A 21504-nucleotide genomic window follows, 5' to 3' on the forward strand; every position below is an offset into this window, starting at 1 on the left:
ATATTTAAATAGTATATCTTACATTGTTCTGCAAGAAAAAAATAAACAACTTTAAGGTTAACAAATAATCGTTTTTAATAATCGTGATTTCAATTATTGCTAAAATAATCATGATTTTTTTTTTCTATAATCGAGCAGCCCTAACCTGAGTGATAGCCTAATTATCACTAATGCATTATCACTAATGCATTTCCCTCCCAGTGAACAACTTTGAAGATGACTCCATCACAAGCAGTCCGTTTGTTTACATACCAAGACAATACGTCACTCTAGCCTTTTCCAAAATTTTGTCATGATGTACATTGTGGGAATGGGAATTCCACGCAGCTGCAGCAGCAGCAGCAGCAGCAACACACATGGAGAAACTGTGTCCACTACCAGGTAGGGATGGGAATTGTAAAGAATTCAACGATTCCGATTCCATAATCAGTTTTGCTTATCGATCCAATTCCTTATCGATTCTCTTATCGATTCTCATTGGGTGAGGGAATAAAAGCGTACAAACGGGTGTGTTTGCATTAACTGTCTTCTATATTTCTATCTGCACAGAAAATATAACATATACAGTATGTACAAATAATAACAACAGATGACGCCAGGCCCGGTTTGGGGGTGGGGGTGCAGCGAAAGTGAAACTAAAGACGCTTTACTAACTCCTCTATTGCCGCATGTCCACTATGTCGAACCAGTTCAATTTGGCTCAGCTCGTCTCCCGTTGTTGTGCACCTCATTTCCCTTCCCCTACCTTTGGAAACTTGTATTTGGGTACAACGTTTGTTGTCCTAACCGGAACCAGAACTGGGCCCGGCGTTCACTCTGCTGCTACATTCACAAGCGTCACTAAGTAGTGTATCAAATATGTGACATTCCTGTAAATGAATCACATGCTGTGGACAAATGTTTGAGCATATTGGAGGGATTCCACCCTTCTGAAGACATGGAAGGTTTGCAAGTGTTACAAGTGGCCCTGGTGTCATCTTTTTAGACTGTTTCTGCCTCAAAACCATGTTGGCTACGTTCTGACCAAAACAATGCAGTGTATGTGTGACGTCATCGCGCATGCACAACGAAGGTGGAATCGATAAGCAGAATCGTTAAAGAGGCAGGCAAATGATTCCAAGGAATCGAGCTACTGGAATCCGGTTCTCAAAAAGAACTGGTTCTCGATTCCCATCCCTACTACCAGGTCAGAAGAAATGGAAGGAATCACTGTAAGTCAATTGTCATCTTATAATACGGGGTGTGTGATCATGAAAAACAATACTTGGACATCAGTTCCATGGTATTTTCAGAATATGTCACTGTGTAGGCTTATCAAACACATACTGGAAGGAGCGAGTAAGTGGTGAGGGCCTGGCCATACCCTGTATGCTTGTGAGGCATGCCCACACAATGACATATTCTGAAAATGCCATGAAAATGTGGTCTAAGTATTGTTTTAAGTAATATTAGTATTATTTAAGTTATTTAAGTACAAGTTTTTGGGGGGTTAGATAAAAATAAAAAAGGGGAATATGGGCATCAAGTGGAAAACAATTTCTGTAAATATTAGATGCACATATCACAACCTGATTATCAGTAATTTTGAAGGATCAGAATAAGGTTTTGCTAATTGAATGGTAGCATTTAGATTTTTTCAATCAGTACTGTAACATGTGGCTACAATAAGCTTGTGTTTTAAATGATGAAACCAAAGACACACAAAATCATTTCACTGACCATGACTTGCATTGATCCTCAACTTGGCATAAAACCAGATGTCTATAAGACAATATAGCTGATATTCACATATAGCAGTAATGATGAGCCCAAAAAGGAAATGCTGACTCAAGGCTGATTTCACAGTAAACTGAAACTGCAGCTTGTTTTTACATCTGTACCTTTAGATCTTTGTTTCACAGTGGAAACAAAACAACCATTGTAACCATTGTTTTTTGGGATCAAGGCTTTCTTTTGCTCCGAGGATAAAGTAGGGACAAAGTACTGATCCAAACACTCATCACCCTCTAGAACAATTCCGGTTTCAAGAGTAAATAAATAAAAAAAAACATAAACAAGGGCCTGGAGATGTCTTCCTGTCCATCGTCACACACTAACAGGATGAGACAGAAACACTCTGAATACGAGAGTAAAAGAACATAACCTAATGTAACACCTCTGAGAACAGCCTGAATATGTTGGTATAATGAGTAAGAGTTCGAGTAGGTCTACACTGCTGTCGTCCCACCTGTTTTTTCTCTGCAAGTTGTCTGCTAGTGATTCATTCCTTTGTCCACAGAGTAGATAAAATGCTCCCTACACTCTTAAATTGGAGTGATAAATGTTCAGCTTGCCTCCACTACATAAATCCTGCAGGACCTTCTGCCTACAGCAGCATCTCAATAAGACAATCATATCTACTATACTGAGCAGTTCAGATTAGCAACATTGACTTTTATTGATTTTTGAAAATGACAGGATTCATTAATACATTAAAACCCTCATGCATGCTTGTCAGTTTGAAGGTGGGTGAAGTGAAGCAGGCTGCGTTCAGGCTAAAGCATTCCCGTGATGAAGGCTCATCTGGGGAGCTACTGGAAAGGGTAAACAATGATGGAGACCTGCTGAACTCAGTGGAGTGTCACATCCCACGCTGGGTAAATGACAGCCTTCCTGCATAGCAGGGGTTTTATTCACAGAGCCGTTCTGTTTGAGCAAACCAGGATTATGTTTAAATGGGATTCTCTCCCTCTCTCCTTCAAAAGATCTCACATTAAGCAACAGCCCAATCTATTTCTAAGACACACAATTTACACAGAATGGGCTGCAAATAGCTTTTCCAGCTGAATGATGTGGGGTACTTTAAAGTTCCTTAATCCTGAATAAAACTGTTCTTTTCCAACAGTGATTCTAAGATATAAAGGCGGAAACATTTGTTAAAAGACCTTCACCCACTCTCTTCATTGTGTTCTTGCTCTTTGAAAAAAAGTCTCATCAGATATTGTTTCCAAAAGCTTTCACTCTCACATGGGCGGGCGGACTGAATCAGATAGTTTCTCACTCCATAGGCAGCAGACACATTTACAATCCAGTTTTATTCTGGGCATAGTGTATAAGTGAAGCTGTGCTTTCCCATGGGCCTTTGGGAACACGCCCACTCAGCTGTGCAGCATATGTATAGAGCTATCATTTCTCTGCTTGGTATTCTTTGGCTGAAAACCAGGTCTGGCAGGACTGAAAGGACCTCTTAATAAGACACAAAATGTAACAGTTTATAAAGAATTGAGTCAAGTAGTAGGGCTTTCAGAAAATATCAATTAAGGATAACCTGACTATCTGATCCAAGATTCACATCTTTATTTTACTCAATATCAATTTAAAAAAAAAAAATCTGTTAAATGAATTGTAAAATGTGCTACTGTGTCTCATGCAGTCACCTTTCTCTTGTCACTGTGTCCTGACTAATATCCCACCCACAGCACTATGCTACTGGTTACACAGCATAAGTAAAGCCTGACAACATGAAATGAGAAAATAACATTTGTATTATGACAAACACCTAAATATTATGTAATTTCCGTTTATTTGACTTGACAGTTACAGGATGTTCAACAAAGCTTTGTGGTGAATTTAAAATCTGATGGAGATTTTCAGTTTCAAATATATATCCAATCCACATATCAGATATTTTCTCCAAATAATCAACATCAATCTTGGCCCTGATGTTCATACACATGTATCGCAACATTCCATTTTACTATACTGTATAAATTTTTAACAAAACAGTGTATGGGGGGAGGGGTGTAATGGTACAGAAAAATTTCGGTTTGGTACATTTTCAGTACAGGGGTCTTCGGTTCAATATATTTTCGATACATTTTTGGTACAGTGATGGAGAGCAGAGAAGGGGGACTGGGGTATAGGGGGGTGAATTTATTTGATTAATCAAGGTTTTGCATCAGAAAAATGCTCATATTACAAAAAAGAGATTATTCCTCTGGAGACTTTCTCTACTTGAGAAAATGCAACCTTCTTACTTCTTGGTAGTTCTCTAGTCATATATGGCATATTTTAGTTTCAATGAAGAAAGAGTATTTTTATCTCCGCCAAGGAGGTTATGTTTTTGCCAGCGTTGGTTTGTCTGTCTGTCTGACCCTGTGCAAGATAACTCAAAAAGTTATGGACATATTTGGATGAAAATTTCAGGAAATGTTGATACTGGCACAAGGAACAAATGATAAAATTTTGGTGGTGATCGGGAGGTGGGGGGGTGGGGGGGCACTGGTCTGCCTTGGTGGAGGTCTGCACTCTCCGAGTGCTTTTCTAGTTTAATCATGTTTTGTCTTCAGTTCAACAAGTAAACAATTGCTAAAAAAAAATGTATACTACTCATAACACTGAAATAAAAAAAACCAAAACACAAAAACAAACACACACACCCAAGACACACTATTAAACCTAGATGGTAATCAATAGCTTTCAGTTGTATCTATGTACACAGGTTTGTACTACGTAATAGTATGTATGTAATTCAGTCAAACAACTCTATAATTAATAAATTTACTTAATTTCTGTTGCTTCTTCATAAAAGTAAACATTCATATGGTGGTGTGGTCTTTATTACTACGACAGTTTCTTAAAACTGGGTTAAACAACAATCTCAAGATAATGTGGGTCATACAGTATTATAACATATTGAATCCCAACTCTTATATTATGATATGGACCATATCCCTCACAGCTTTCCAAAATAATTAGATGGATATGTCATGCACAGCCGGAGTATGAGTGCAGAGGGCTGTAGTCTCATCCAAAGTTCAGATCTTATGATGAGCTGTGCTGTATACAACGTTAAGGACTTAATCTGTGTCAAAAGTTGCCCTTTCAAAATTAGCATGATAAGTACCACTTACTCATATTAATGCCTAGTAAGGAGTCCAAATAGCATATTATGCAAGCCTAGTGTAGTCAGTAAGGTACAAAAACATTACTGGTAGGGATGTAACAAAATTTGTCATAATAAATTAGCTAGATTGTGTGTGGAATACATTGCAGAGACCTAATCATATGATATTTTGTAAAACTGAAATGATCAAGGATGCAATAAAGACTACCTAGAGTAGAAGCTAATGCCTAATATGACACCAGTTTATTTATCCATATGCATGATTAATCGACCAATTAAAAAACAGCCGACAGAAATGAAAGTAGTAATCTGTAGCTGCAGCCTAGTTACAGGACTTCTGTTCCTACCCTAAGCCCTAGGTAGAAGAAATAGGCTGGCAACTTGCTGGAAATGATGTGATTCGATCCATTACCTACATTAATGGGCAACTGAGCCGATCAATATCAGATCAAAGCTGCCAGGGAGTTGTTTCTCCCAGTCCATCAGAGAAGAAGCAAACACACTGGGAGAACAGAATAAGATGTGAAATGAAAGAGAAGACCAGTTATCGTTACACACAGCAAGATTATCAAACACTGCACTCACTTTGTAGACCCCACTCCCAAAGGCTTCAATTTCTCTGTTGAACACGTGGCCTCAGTCAAGTCAATATCGACAACCTATCATCCAGTCCATGGAGTGCTTCTGTATGTCTGCTAACTCTATTTATGCCACATTTTGTAGGCGCTTTCTTCTACATGACAAACGATCCAAGAAAGCAAACCAGCTTCAAACCTGAATTTAGATGCTGTATCCTCTCACTCCAAGACTTTCACATTTGGCTGAAATTCCTCACAGCTCAAAAGCAACTTCTGAGGATTAGTGGACGTCAATAGCACCTTAGAAATGATCAACAGAGCCTTGTCACTAACTGTAGACTGCTGAAACCTGAAGCTCTAGTAAACTCACCAGGTCCACCCCTTCACCTGAGGCTCTACAAAGAGCATTGAAGGGTCTTTCACAAGAAAAGATTTTTAGCTACTTTTCATGACTTTGTGGTTTCTCATATGGAATATTCACTAACACATGACAAATTCTGTTGAAACTAGGGTTGCAAAGTCTCATCGACAATTAATTGATAGTAGATAAATTGTTTACATCCCTAGTTCACACCTTTCCTGCAGATGTTGCATTCACACGTGCGTACGGCAGCCCATGCCTGAGTACAAATGGGTGTTACAAGGCTGAAACATTAGGTGGCAGTGTGGAAAGAATTCTGCTGCTATTCTAGAAACGAGGAAGTCAGAAAAAGACAAACCCTTACCTATCTGTTAGCCAAGTGGTTCCCAACCTTTTTTGTCTCATGACCCCATTTTAATATCAGAAATTTCTGGCGACCCCAGACATTCAAAACAGAGACTTTTTTTTTTTTTTTCTAAAATTAATTTGTTTTAGATCATGTAATAGTTTGCTATACTATGTTGACAATAAACATTAATTTTGGACGACATTTAGTTGATACAATGTATATTATTATGGACGGAGGCAGAAAAGCCAGGTGTAGATTACTGCACAAAGTGAGAATTTGATTTTCCTTGGTCAGGATATGTACAGTCAGTCCAGCTTGTATTTACAAGGCTGACAATCAATACTGAAAAAACAATAACTGTAACTATGAATTATGAAAGAGCTGCAGCATCTTAAACCGACCGCAATGAACATTTGAAAGATAAACAGTACCACAGTGCGTCAGTTTCAGCTTCACAGTTTGTCATGTCTTTTATGTATTGGGATTGTCTCTCAACTCACCATTATTTTTAATCCGTAAGTTTTTATTTTTATCAATTACTAGAATTTCAGGCGACCCCATTTGAATTCCAGGTGACCCCACATGGGGTCCCGACCCCAAGGCTGAAAAACATTGTGTTAGCCTGTTTGAGGCAAAGAGAAGCAGAGCGACCTTCATTGTCCCTGATATATCACCAAGTGGTTTGGTTGATAAGGTGAGCCTGTGCCACTTGGACCCGAGGCTTTTCAGGAGACAACAGGAGCGCTGTCTATGGTCTTATGGTGATTAACCCACTTCCGTTGTCAAAGTAGTGATTAGATCACTTCCGGACTTGGGCATGGATCACATTCACACAGCGACGTACCGTGCTGGAGTCTGTCAGGCGGTCCGGACCCAGGACTACCTTCTCTACTGGACCCAGGCACAGGACTCGAGCACGGAACGGTTGCAATCACATGGATAAAATTAAGCGGACTTGGGGTACACCATGTGAAAATGCCCTAAAACCACTTCTCTGTCCACTGTCCGTCACTGAGGGGCGGGGCTTCCCCACGCTGCATGCTCACGTGAGTCAGAGACAGAGAGATACAAGCCATGGCCGTATCTACACTCCATGTGTAGTTACTGCACAGATGAGACAGTGGAGTGACTTCAACCTTCATGAGTTATAAAGCCAAACCCCTCCAATCATTGGACATTTACTTGTGGGGGCAGGCTTTTGCTTGCCTAGACAACCACACACACTCAGGGGCCTGTGAAGCAGTATATAAAGTAACAACGCAAAACCATAAGGGTGGATTGTCCATGCGGGGCGGACCGGTATTTGCCCCGAGTACCATTGCATCCCTGGTTGAAACATGTAACTTGGGTGTAGCTTTGCATTATTCATTCACCACATGGCACAAAAACCAAGCTAACCCTCAATCCATCACTGTATAATATGCACATGCATCTAGCCACTTTAGAGCATAATAGATAAAATGTCTCACTTGTTGTTTAGTCATAAATCATTTATGTTAGATCTTGTAGAAAATTTTAATTGTGAGATCAATTTCAAGGAATTATTATCACTGCGAGTCTGTATGATCTTTTTGACAAAAATCTTACAAACATTTTAGAATTATTCTCCATACAACCATAAAAACATTACACATTCTACTGTGTCTGTGTCAGGCCAGTACAGCATTAAGTAAAGCCTATGCACATTGATGCAATGATGCAATCTGTGACAAATACACAACCTTCGCAGTCTCCACTAAACAGACAGCTAAGTGGGGCTTCATCTGACAGGCCAAATGTTCACATGGTGACTGTAAATATATGACAAATGTAAATTAAATGTCTTAATCAACATTTTTTTTGTACTGATCCTAGTTAAAGCAGTCCCTTGTCATGTGTTCATCATACATGTTCAAAGCAACAATAATGAAAACATAATTTCAGTCCAAACAAATCTGATAAGTAAAACTGTCCTATGAATTTAAAAATATCATGGTCGTCCTCCAAGTGTCAATATCCAAAATTCTATAACTGTCACTATAATACTACTAGGTTTACCCTCACATTGTTAAAACATGCTTACTGGAGCTGAACACTTGTGGCAAGATGGAAAGCTTCTTCTCACATCCTGACCACACAACTACAGATCACTTTGCAAAGTTGTTATGTAAAGCATCAAGGAATTAAAATAGAACAAACAAAACAAACCACCAATAAAAAAATCTCACTGCAGTGTTCTTAACACATTTCATCTCCAATCTCCTCTCATTCACACCAGATATTTCAAAGACTGAAAATTTGTCTCAGTTTCTGACAGGAAATGGGTGTACATGTAGCTGAAGTCCACAGAAGTAGTTGGTGTCAGCTCCAACCTAAACATTGCATGACAGTCTCACCCATAAAGTCTGTATCACATATAACTACCTACATTTCTCTTTGGTTTTGTAAGGTGTCAGTCCAGATAAAGTTGAAGAAGGTTGCACTTCATTCTGCTTGTCAGTGTACAATTTCTGCACAAGCAGCATATTATCAATGTGTGCACATGTGTGTAAATGCATAATCTCTATATATCTGTATTTGTGGTTTCACAGGCTCAGTAACTCTGCTCCTTGCCCAGGCAAGCCAAAACCCTGAGTTTCATTTGCTCACAAAGCTGTTTCCTGGAGACACAGTGATTGATGCATTAGACAACCAACTAAACCCCACTTTGAAACATACAGTATTGGAGTGGTGATTCAGCAGTATTCGGAAACCAGCACTAGTTTGTGTGATAGCAATCTCTGTGCACCAAAAAATGGAACATGGCATTTTGATTCAGTGAGCAAAATCTCATGGCGGGCATGTCGATGCATCCGCCAAATGTATTCCCATCTGTTTGTCTGATGTGAAATGGAGCATTCAGCAGGGGATTACCTCCAAACAATTGGCTTTTACAAAGTGCCATGGAATATTGTTCCTGTGAAAACTTGCCTATGGTAAAACATCTATGACCCAATAAATGCAGAGCACTAATCTGAGGTGTTCTAACAATGACCTCATTGGATGCTGTGAGGCTGAAGCTGGGAAAACAGTTTCCACCAGAAGCGTGGGCACAGAGACTTGGAAACAGCTGATTGGCCAGCTTAGAGCTCTAAGCTTTGTCAAGGAAATCTTTAGGCAACCTCCTTTGTACAGCCACTGTAGAAAATACCCAAAGAAGTATGCAGGAGGAGAGACTTCCTGACAGCTCATTTAACATTCTGCTTGCTTCACCCACTTAATCTGGAGCCCCCACCTCTCTGACGTTAGCTAGTTCTTTTGAAAAGAAACAGAGCAACATGCCAACTTTTAAACCCTTTTAAAACACATTTACAGTTTTTTTTAGACACTCCCACCATTATGACCCTGTGCAGATCACAGAAACTATCAACCCAGAGAGAATAAGAAGTGGTCTTTTCACAGCAGCCTCTGCACTGCTGCCCCTGTTCCTGACACACTTCTAGTCCAGTCGTGTACATTAATAAATGATAGTGGCAGAGCTGACGGGATTCACACCCACCTGAGCACCAGCTGCAATTACAGCAGACATGTCAGAGAGACACAGTTCCACTGGAGACGACCCAATCAAAAAAGAAGCTGCTGTTACCACTGTCTGGATGGTTGACAAATAAAGTCTCCTTGTCCTCATAACAGGAACAAAATCTATTCCTTCAGACTGCCCGAGACCCATGAGCACAGACCAGCACGATGTCCTTTGGCTGAGCCTTACAGTGAATTTTACAACCCATTTTATGGGAAGCTGCAGAATGTGGCCAACTACATAAAATAAACAATACAAAAGAAGTGGATTTAGCCATTGAGGTATTATTTGAATAAGAAGACAAAGCTGTGAAGAATGAAAATGTATGTGGAAAAAGTATATATTGTGTTTTTATTTCCAGAAGAGAGGAAAAAACACAGTTCCTCCATTCATTTTCAGACATTTACAGAGGTCAGAGGCCAAAAAAATGTACTGGCTTCTTTTTTTTATGGAATTCAAGTGAAGCAGACATCTAGTAACCAACTGCTGTATTACTGAGATACTTCAAAACTAATTTTGATTTCAAGCAGTGCCTGTGTCCCCTCAGAGCAACCACAGCAACTCACTTCATAAATAACCACAAACATGCAAAACTGTATTAGGTCACAGCCATCTCTTACATCAACATGCTCAGCAATTATCTGGTACGTTAAAGCAGCCTTTGACTTTCATCAAATTTGTAAAACCTGAGTGATAGCCTAATTATCACTAATCCGTTAGTCTTTCCATGCCTACGCACCTAAATCACTTCTCTCATGGTGAACTACCTCACCACAAGCAGTCTGTTTGTTTACATACCAAACTGTTAAGTCACTCTGGTTTTTTCAGTTTTTGTTGTGAAGTACATTGTGTACATTGTATGCTTGCGGGGCATGTTATAAGATGACAACTGACTTACAGTGATTCCTTCCATTTCTTCTGACCTGATAGTGAACACATCTTCATTGCTTGTTGTCTTCAAGTTTGTTGCTACTGTGGCTGCGTGAAATTCCCATTCCCACAATGCACTTTACAACAAAATTGCCAAAAAAGGCCCAAGTGCCGTTTCAGTTTGGTATGTAAACAAATGAACTGCTTGTGATGGAGTCATCTTTGAAGTTATTCAGTGTGAGGGAAGAGATTTAGGTGCATAAGCACAGAAAGACTAATGAAGTAGTGATAATTAGTCTATCACTCAGGTTTTACAAATTTGAAGAAAAATTTGTGATTAAAGTCATACACTGCTTAAAAGTAATACAGGGAAAAACATATGTGCATACAATACAAAATGATACATTAACTGATGCTGTTCTATCAAAATGCATATGTCATGATAATCATAACAGAGGGGCTTCAAGACAGGTCAGTGAGTTCAAGTTCTAACAAAAAGGAACCACAAAATGGCCTACATTAATTGCTCTTCAAGAGAAATGATTCATTGATGAGAAATGTTGTGCATCAATAATTCAAGCTGGCTCTCTGTTACAGCTAATATATGTTCATAAGTGAAATAAGAATGCCAGGGTCATTAGCATCTGAAATTAATTTTGTGACAAACCAACCCAATGGACAAGTAAATGAAAAAAAAAAAAAATAAAAAAAAAAATATATATATATATATATATAGATATAGATATATATAGATATAGATATAGATATAGATATAGATATAGATATAGATATATATGTTTAAGCATACCTTTTACTGGCCAAAATAATGAATTGTGTCAGAGATACATTAGTTTCAGTTCATTTCTTTGGGATAAGATATTATGTTACATAAAAACTTAAGAGGAGGCATACTCTCATAACTATTTTTTCTCCAGACCTCATAGAACCTCTTTTTGGCATGTGCTTTGTCCTTCTTTTTATCTGTGTATTTTCATTTTAAAAGAATGGCTTACTTAAGTAGAGCTGGGTCATGTGGCCAAAAAAGAAAAAAAATCATATGACCATCTTTAAAGAATGAATCATAATCCATGATATGAATCATAAGTTTCTCAACTCATATAACTTGTGGGCAAATTTTGAAATTTTTCAAGCAAGTTGTCCTGTAGTTTTTTGTTTTTTTATTTCTGGAGTTTAAAGCTATATGTGATGGCTTTTTGTTGTCAGTGAGTGACTGATACTCTGTATTTTTGCATAACTTTAGACAGACATCATTACAATATAAATAATATCTATATAAAGTAAAAGAAAATGTTGACTAGTATTTAGCCAATATTTTCTTATACTTGGGCTTTCCTGTAATTATCTAAATTGTGGCAGGCTAAATGTGTTCTGCCCGAGTTTTAGAATGAATCATACTAGCATAACTCCTGAGCATCTCTGTAAAATCATTCACTGCATGTCAGAGTTGAAAAGCCGGATCAGTAGCTCACAGACTTATGGCGATTTGTCATCATTATCTTTTCAGCAGCAGCAAAACAACACATTGTACAAATTCTGTAAGTCAATTGAGACAGATGCTAAAGTGTTGTTTAGAAGTGGAATGAAATAAACTTGCTACTAGCCTAGTGACATTAATGCAACAAACACCTTTTTAGTGCAATGAGTAAATGCAATACGATCACTACAGTGGTAAATGGTGACGGCCATTTATTTTTTAATGATATGATCTATACAATCCCTCTAAAAAGCAGATCATATGACAAATTAAAGTTGATCATGTTCTAAGATTGTGAGATCGCCCAGTCCTTATATTTGCACCAATGTTTGCCTATCAGGTTAGTGAATAGCCTTCCAAAATGCACAAAGTAAAAAACAAAGTGTCTACAGTAGTAGAGACAGTCTGCTTAATTGGTTTGGCTGATTAATCAGCACCAATAGGATGTTTTACAATCAGTATACAACAGAATTTAGCCTTAATTACAGAAAAATACTTTTAAAAGCTCCACGTTTTAATGGTTAATTTGAGGTCCACATTAAACAGTTATTTCTTCACAAGAACTATCAATGTACTTCTGCTTGGGGGTGTTAATCACAAACTGTTTCACTTTCTTGATGACCACAAAGTCACCATATTCCCTGCATTTCTGAAAAAGCAGGAGGAACAAAAACAGAAAAACTAATGAGCCACTAGAAGAAGCTGGCTGAGAAAGAGAACAGCAACATACCTGTATACAGGGGAATTAAACATTCTGCAGTAAAAAATTCTTACACAGTAGAGGACACACATCACAAACAAAATCAAAAATAGTGCAATAATCAGATCACATTATTCTTCTCTGCTGGAGGTTTCAGGTGTGACATGTAATTCTGAAACCTATAAATCCTTTTAATACTCAGCTATTCTCTAAATAAGAAATAATGTCTCTTTATCTCTTAGGTTTAAACATTATTTATAATGTCATTTCAGGCAGCTCAGGGATCTCGTGAATACAGCACACCCTTATAATACACAGACAAATCCCCTTTGGTCCTAGAGTAAAGCCAACAAACAGGTCTGTTCTCCTTCTAGTGTTTGTATGTATTTCAATTAATCCAACTGAAAGGATAAGCAAATTAATACATAAGCCTGATATTCATTTTCAAGCCAAAAGATGCCAAACAGACTGTGGGTTCAGCATTTTCTTAGAGTCTGAATTTTCAGTCACACAAAAGATCAAACTTTAAACTTCTGGATAGCACTTTCTCTGACATTTGGATCAAACAACTAATCCACCTGCAGCCCTATTTTTATCAGTTGTACTTTCATTAAAAGATGCAAGAGATGAACAGCAAAGATGGAGCAGAAAGGGTTATGTTTTATAAGCAAAACTAGCACAGATACTTCAACATCCTCAAATGTCAATATACATTCTGGGGTTTAAGTTTGTAAGAGGTAGCAATAAGTCCTCAATTGGTACAGTCCACATCCAAAGCCTTGTCAAAATAGATGCTGCTGTTTAATAAGTAAGGCTCACTGTTGTAAATGGAACATTATGGTGTCTAATGCATGACCCGACTACAATGGATAATCAATAAGACCTTCGGTGAGGGCTGAACCATGACTAATGTGGTTCATTTGGCTGGTCAAGACCTCTGGATAAGAGCACAAACAGACCTGCCCTCTTCATCAGCATGGAAGACGAGACGAACTTAAGCTAAACATTCAAATCATGTCTCAGCCAGCTCAGCGTAATCTTGTGGAAAACAATTTTGTTGCCACACTGAAGCCTGAGAAGAAGGAGAAGCTTCTAAAGGGTGTGGACGAGGGATGAGGGGGAAAAAAAGATCTTGGGATGGGATAAAGCACATAAATCACAGATGACTTCCCAGAGGGTATCATGTAAATATAACTACATTTATATAGCCGTGTCTGTTCGGTGTTAGGTGGGGATTTTTAGAGAGGATTCATGGAGGCTGGTCGGTATGTAAAGATACAAACTTGCTGATCCTGAGCAGGCAGACTGAATGGAACAATACCAGGGCAGAGACTGCAACCACACAAGTTATCTCATCGCCACTGACAGTCTGGGTGTGTCTCTACACAGCAATCTTTACCAACTTGGATCATCCACAGCATCAACCTAAGAGCTTCTCACAGTCTCCATACAGGTACATATCACACCCATTTACCGAACACTTCTTATTTACAACTGCTACAACCGATATAAGTCCAGTGTGTTCGTAACTAATGGCCATTTTGAAGGCTTTACACGGCGGATACGTATTAAATTAGCATTGTTAGCGCTTAGGTAATTTACCGTTAAACTTAAACGACTGCTGGCAACAACGTCCACACTCCACATTGTTTCAAGCCACACAAGCTGGTAATTTGATTCAAATAACCCCCTCTCTTTTCACATCCTTACTCTAACAAACTGAAACTGTCATTTTTCTCAGCTGTCACATTTTTATGGAAGTTAAAAGCTAAAACTAAAGCGGCACTAGCTAACCTCGCCGCTTTCTCTAATATGACGAACTTGTCGACTGGCAGCAGGTGCAGCGGCTTCACTTTGACAAAACGAGCACAACATTCAACTTCTTACATGCATTAAACAGTGTCTTACCACTTTGCTCCCCCAGAAAGACGAGTTTGAATTTTCTTAAAGGGTTCCCAAAGTCGCTGCCCACGGACATTTTGAGGAGAAGGAAGGGGGTTCTGGACACCGGAGGACAGCCGAAGTGGACTTGTTTAAGCTAGTGTGTGTTCCCACTCGAGTTCGGGGTTTGACGGTGAGGATGCTGGGTGGGAGGTGGGAAAGGCGGGGATGTGTTCTCTCTCTCTCTCTCTCTCTCTCTCTCTCTCTCTCTCTCTCTCTCTCTCTCTCTCTCTCTCTCTCTCTCTCTCTCTCTCTCTCTCTCTCTCTCTCTCTCTCTCTCTCTCTCTCTCTCTCTCCTCTCTCTCTCTCTCTCTCTCTCTCTCTCTCTCTCTCTCTCTCTCTCTCTCTCTCTCTCTCTCTCTCTCTCTCTCTCTCTCTCTCTCTCTTCGTGATGGGGAACACTACCGCTGCTGCTGCTGCACCGGTCCGTGACGCTCAGGGTGCTTTCTTTTTTTTTTTTTTTTTTTCCTCACCCGAGGGCTTCTGCGCATGTGCGGCCTCTGTCCCGGCTCTCCGTTGTGATATGAAATGACGTCATGTGAGTCGGTGGAGACAGACAGACAGACAGACAGACAGACATGTCCTGTAATTACAATATCACCAGACTCCCTTTGAAACTTTCTAAATTCTATCAACAAGCTCTACTTTCTTGGAAACTTTGCTATACACACAATTTTTCTCCACACAAAGCTATTATTTGGAATAATGAAAACATTATTGTTAGAAAGAAATCCATTTTTTTACAGAGCTGGATTGACAAAGACATTATTTTTTATTAATGACCTCTTTGACAAAGATGGGAACTTATTAAGATATGAACAATTTATGACAATAAATTCGTTTCCTATTACAAATAAAGAATATAACTACGTATTCAAAGCAATCCCTAATAGTGTTGTCTTACTCATGAAAAATCATCTTAGTTATCTAACATCACAGACAAATAAACCTTGTTTATTGATTAATGGCATTAATATTTTTAGTTCAAGCTGTAATAACAGACATATACATAATGCATTGAATGAAAAGAAGAAAATCTCCCCCAGAGGTAAAGCAGTATGGAATTCAACTTTTTCTAAAATTGAGTGGTCAAAAGCATGGTCATTACCATATAATACTGTGTTACAAACAAAATTAGAATTTTACATCTCAAAATTTTACATAACATATATCCCTCCAACGCTATTTTGTGTCGATTTTATGATGTGGAAGAAACATGTAAGTTTTGTCAATCTGAATCTACTTTACACTTATTCTTTTTATGTGAACATTCTTCTAATTTTTGGTCCAAAATTGAAAATTATATCATATCTACAAGTAACAATAAAATAAATATAACATCCCAAAATGTAATTACTTATTTTAAACATGATACTAACAATCTAGAATTTATTGTAAATTTATTCATATTATTTGGAAAATTTCATATACATAAAAACAAATATACTAAAACACACCCAAATTTTAAAATCTTCCTATTAGAATTTGAAAATTATATTCAATTTCTAGAATTAATTTATAATAATAAAAAAAAAGCACTAACACATTGGCTATTTATAAACAATTTTTTAATACTGACTGAACTCTCTGTTGCATTTATTTATTTATATTTGTCAGATTTATTATTTATTTACTTATTTCCTTTTTTTTTATTATAATTTGTATTTTATGCTTTGTATTTTTAAATCTATGCATTATTTTCTTAAACTTATATGTTCAAATGCTTTTTCTCTTTTGACATCTTGATGTTTGTTTAAAATTTTGTACTGTATACTCAAATGTTGTTAATAAAGTTGTTAAAAAAAAAAGACAGACAGACATGAAAATTATACATAGGAAATTTAGATCCATTCTTGAGTGAAAAAACTAATAATAAATGCATTAGAGAAGTGATTCAAAGGGATACAATTTGTAAGCCAGCTTCCATCTTTTTTTGGAGTAATTTATATTCTGATGTGGAATGGGGGAAAGGTATGGTTATTACCAAGGAAGTTTTTTTTATTTCGAATAAAGTGAGAGAGGTATCTTTAAAACTGTTACATAGGTGTTATCCAACTAATTCAGCTCTGATTAAGTATGAAATCAATGTCGACCCTTTTTGCTCATTTTGTCATAATTCGGATGAAACATTAACTCATTTGTTTTGAGAATGTGCCTTTTGTCAAATTTTTTGGCGTGATATCAATTTTTTTTTTAAATAGAAAGCTGGATATTTCTTTTAACTTCAAAACTGAAGATATTTTATTTGGTGTCTTTATTACTGATTTGCCTGTTCGGAAATTGTTTATTCTTAATCTCATTTCCTTATTAGCTAAATTTCATATACATACAAGCAAATTTGCCAATCAGAAACCCAGCTTTGTGGTCTTTAAATCTTATTTGAAATCATATCTAGACACACTTAACTTTTGCACTAACCCTAAAGCTGTGAAGACTAAAGCCTTATGTGAAGAGTTTAAGTTGTTATTAATTAATTAATTTATTTATCTTCTTGTTTATTCCTTTACTTTTATTTTATTTACTTTACTTACCTATTTATGTAACTGTATTTAATTTCTTTCTGCCTCACTTTGAGCATTATGGGTTTTTTTTTCCTCCATGCCATGTTCTGGTCTATGTGTATACGGTATTTTGTAAATAAAGTATGAAAAAAAAAAAAAAAAAAAAAGACAGATGGACATGAAGGACTGTTGCTGTCTCACATGTTGTGACAAACTTCTACTTCTGATCAAATGTCAGACACATTAGCAACTATTATGGTGACTGTTAAACATATAGTGTGTGTAGATACTGTATATAGACAATATTTATGGAAGTAAATCTGTCTCATCAGATTTTGAATTACAAAAGCTATCGAATTTCTAGCACTGAATTTTTTTTGCACTGGAATTAAGTATCTGAATTTTTTTTTTTGCACTGAAATTAAGTATCTGATTTTTTTTTTGCACTGAAATTAAGAATCTGAATTTTATTTGCACTGAAATTAAGTAACTGATTTTTTTTTTTTTTTTGCACTGAAATTAAGTGTCAGAATTTTTTGTCTCTGAATTCAGCTATGTTCATAAATTTAGAATACAAAAAATTCAGATACAAAAAATTCAGATGTAAAAAATTCAGACGCAAAAAAATTCAGATGCAAAAAAATCAGATGCAAAAAATTCAAAAGCAAAAAATTCAGATGCAAAAAATTCAGATCACGCATCTGTGCTGACTGTCCTCCTGCATCGGTGTCACATGACCAACCTAATGTCATTCGATTGGCTGGCTGTCGGTTCGACTTGAGATAGAATCGATTGCTTATCCTTGGTGTCCTGGATATGTGATCTGATTTTTTTGCTTCTGAATTTTTTGTATCTGAATTTTTTTTATTATAAATTTATGAACATAGTTGAATTCAGTGCAAGAAATTCAATGGCTTTTATAATTCAAAATCTGATGACACAGATTTACTTCCATAAATATTAACCCTTTCATGCATAAAGGTCACTCCAGTGAACAGCTGTTTAAAGGTGTTCACTTGTATATTCATGGATTTTGTTGTTTCAGTTCCATATCAGCCAACACAGTGGACACTTATGCATCATCCCATACACTGACATTCAAATCATTACTGTAACTTTGCTGTTCTAGACCTGATCTGCAGTAACATGTTTGAGTTTTTAAAAATTGATAATTGTTATTAGATTGTAATTAACAGTTTTGCTTTGTTTGGGGTTTTTTTTTTAAACAAAAAGCATTTTTTGGTTTTGTTTTTTGTTTTCCATATTATCTCCATGCAGGTATGTTAAAATATGAGAAAACATCAGATTAACAGCGAAAAAAATGTTTTTATTTCATAGTTTTCACACAGTATATCAGTAAATACATGTTTCTGTGCTTCTAAAATTAAACGCATGGTGTCCAGCTGAGTGGACATTTTTGTAACTCCATGAAAAATAGGTTCATAAAATAATCAATCACATAGTTGTTTTTTTTTGTTTTTCAGGCTTAAAGAAGAATAAAAACACTCAGGGAAAAAAAAAAACCCTTGACTAAGGTTCTCATAATTCATGCATGAAAGGGTTAATATTTATTTACATTTTTTTGTTTTGGTGCTTAGAGATACCCACTCCTCACAACTTTTACGACTTGGTTTTAGGCTACGGCCACACTTTTTTACATTAAGGTCAAGGTAAGGGGCTTGGTCATGCATTATATCAGGGGTGTCACACATGCATCTGAAAACCAGCCTACCAAAGGGTCCAACCAGGATGAATTTGGACCTGTGCAAGTTGATGTGTTGAAGCAACAAAATAGGATACATAATGAACTGAGTGACTTTGACCAGGTCCATACTGGAACGGTGATGACTGGGTCAGAGCATCTCCACAACTGCAGGTCTTGTTGTTTGCTCCTGGTCTGTAGTGGTTAGTACTGACCACAAATGGACTAAGGAAGAACATCCCAATCTCAGGTCTATTGAACACCTGTAGGAGAAGTTGGACAAATAAATCTCATCCATGGAGGTCCACCTCTCTATTTCCAGGACTTCAAGGATCTGTTGGTAATGTCTTGGTCCAGATATCACAGCACACCTTCTGAGGTCTGATGGAGTCCAGGCCTCGGGTCAGACCTGGTTTTGTGGAAAAAGGGGAACTTACACTATATTAGACAGGTGGTAATAATGTTCTGCTCCTACATATGCTTGATGAGTTCTGGTGGTTGTTCTTTAGATACTTTTGGTAGGTACTAACCAACCACTGGGAATGATCAACAAGATCTGGAGATGTTCTGACCCATTGATTTGACCACCACAATTGATTCCTTGTCAAACTTGCTCAGGTCCATTCTTTTGCCCATTTTACTGTTTCTGACATGTCAACTTCTAAGGCTAAATGTTCACTTGTTGCCTAATATATCCCAACCCCTGACAGGTCCCACTGGAATGAGATAATCACAGTTAATACCACTTTGCCTATCAGTGTTATAATGTTATAGTATAAAGACGGTCAAGCCAAGATCCTGCTGTGAAGGTATCTGCCTTTGTGCCAGCGGGCAGCAATTTGGAACCAGTGTTAACTCCTCTCCTTGTGACGTGGGAGTCAGTCATCATGTTCCATTCTGAATGGTGTTTCAGTTCCCTAAAATGCACATGGAGGACTGAAGTGACCAGCTGGAGGAGGTATGACAGGAGATACACTAGTATATATTTTGTTTGGACCATGATGTGCAAAGGAGGCGTGACACACATCTGGACTACAAAAAGAGACGAGGGGAAGCTGGCAGTCGGATTGTTTCTTGGCTTCATAATCAGCCTCATTCAGGACCTCTATTGGTCATTACAACTGGCAATCACTGGTTATTATAACATCACAAAAGTAATGACAAAGATGATGATTTCTACATAAATCTACCTGATGAGACCTACCTTCACTTTTGGAAAAATAAAATAGATGAGAACTTTGTGTTTTTAGTTTAAAGTCCCACAGAGGGGATAGGATTTATAACCTGTACTGTAGCTGCCACCAGGGGGAGATGGAGATACTTTACCTGTTAAACATTCTCACTGAATGATCTATACTAACAGTCCATGATGAGTTAATGCATCTCCATATGAAGTCTGTTGACAGGTTCTGTTATGCTTAAAAACACAATATTAGGTGAAAGGTTTGACAGAATGTCCTCAACACAATGAAGCAAGAAGCAATTAGATTCCCATGGCTAAATATATAGCTTTTATTACATTTTTTTGGTATATTTCTTATTACTATTATTGATTTATATTGTTTTTTTTGCCCTATTTTTGTCCATGCAGATTTTGTCTTGCACTTTATTCTGTTGCTGCCTTGACCACTGAATTTCCCCTGTTTTGGGATCAATAAAGTCTCATGCAATGTAATGTAATATAATGTCATGTAATGTAATCTAATCTAATCTGATTTAATCTAATCCAATCTAAAGGTCAGGGGTAGTGTGATCTCTTTGTTTTGGCCATAGCTGTGAATAAATTCAAAAACTGAGCTGATTATGATGCAAATATAGTGGATACATCTGATTGAACTAAAAAAATATATCTAACAAATTTTAACAAAAGATGTGAGTAGAACTTGTAACTCAGTCTTGTAAATCCATGGATCCTCCAACTGTTAAAAAAAAAACCTTAAAGATCCCACTTTCGTTCTGTTAGATCTAGATAAAATGTTTCCGTCTGACAGTGAATATACATTTTATGTTTTTTATGGGTTTTGTTTTTATAAAGTTTTCAGTTCAGGATCATTTTGGACAATGAATTGGGTTAGGGTTAGGATCTTACATATAACACGTCCTTGCCACAAATCTTTGACAACCACTTTTGGTATTGGCACATGTAGCCATATTGGAAGTGGTATAATAGCAACAATCCAGAACTCTATTCTCAATATATCAGAAAAAATTTGTGGGTTATACTGTTGGAAATATAGGTTAGTCACTTAATTATAAAATTAATATTGTTAATGTTGTAAATCCTGATCCAAGCCCGGTGAGGGACACATGCAGTCTCAAGTTGAATCTAGTCTACAATCATGAACTTTATAAACTGCATCACATTCTGTCAGTGAATTGTGACTCATTGGTGCTCCTCTGTCGGAGTGAAAAGCACTCTGTCCTGAACATTAAGTTACAGGAAGATGACTTTGGTTCCTTTACTGAGAGCCGGGATAATCTGTTGGTGGGACATTTAGGGAACTGTTTTAACGCAACTTCACAAGATGTAAGCGCCAAAATTGTGCAAGATGCCCAGTTTGATACTGGATAGAAATTTGTACAT

The 21504-nt window shown here is 37.2% G+C and overlaps 1 protein-coding gene across 2 annotated transcripts in view; it reads right to left on the reverse strand.

Annotated features, from left to right (window-relative positions):
• rab6ba (RAB6B, member RAS oncogene family a) overlaps positions 1-14920 on the reverse strand; it is a 69854-nt gene extending 54934 nt beyond the window's left edge. The window contains exon 1 of one of the 2 annotated variants that reach the window (XM_030132391.1): positions 14685-14920. In XM_030132391.1, coding sequence (XP_029988251.1) covers positions 14685-14754 — 70 coding nt within the window. In that variant the 5' untranslated portion in view covers positions 14755-14920. The remainder of the gene's footprint in view (positions 1-14684) is intronic. The other variant, XM_030132392.1, reaches the window with a different exon arrangement.
• Between the last annotated feature and the right edge of the window lie 6584 nt (positions 14921-21504).

This window comes from Sphaeramia orbicularis, chromosome 4 (genome assembly GCF_902148855.1).
Source record: "Sphaeramia orbicularis chromosome 4, fSphaOr1.1, whole genome shotgun sequence".
Classification (NCBI taxonomy): Eukaryota; Metazoa; Chordata; class Actinopteri; order Kurtiformes; family Apogonidae; genus Sphaeramia; species Sphaeramia orbicularis.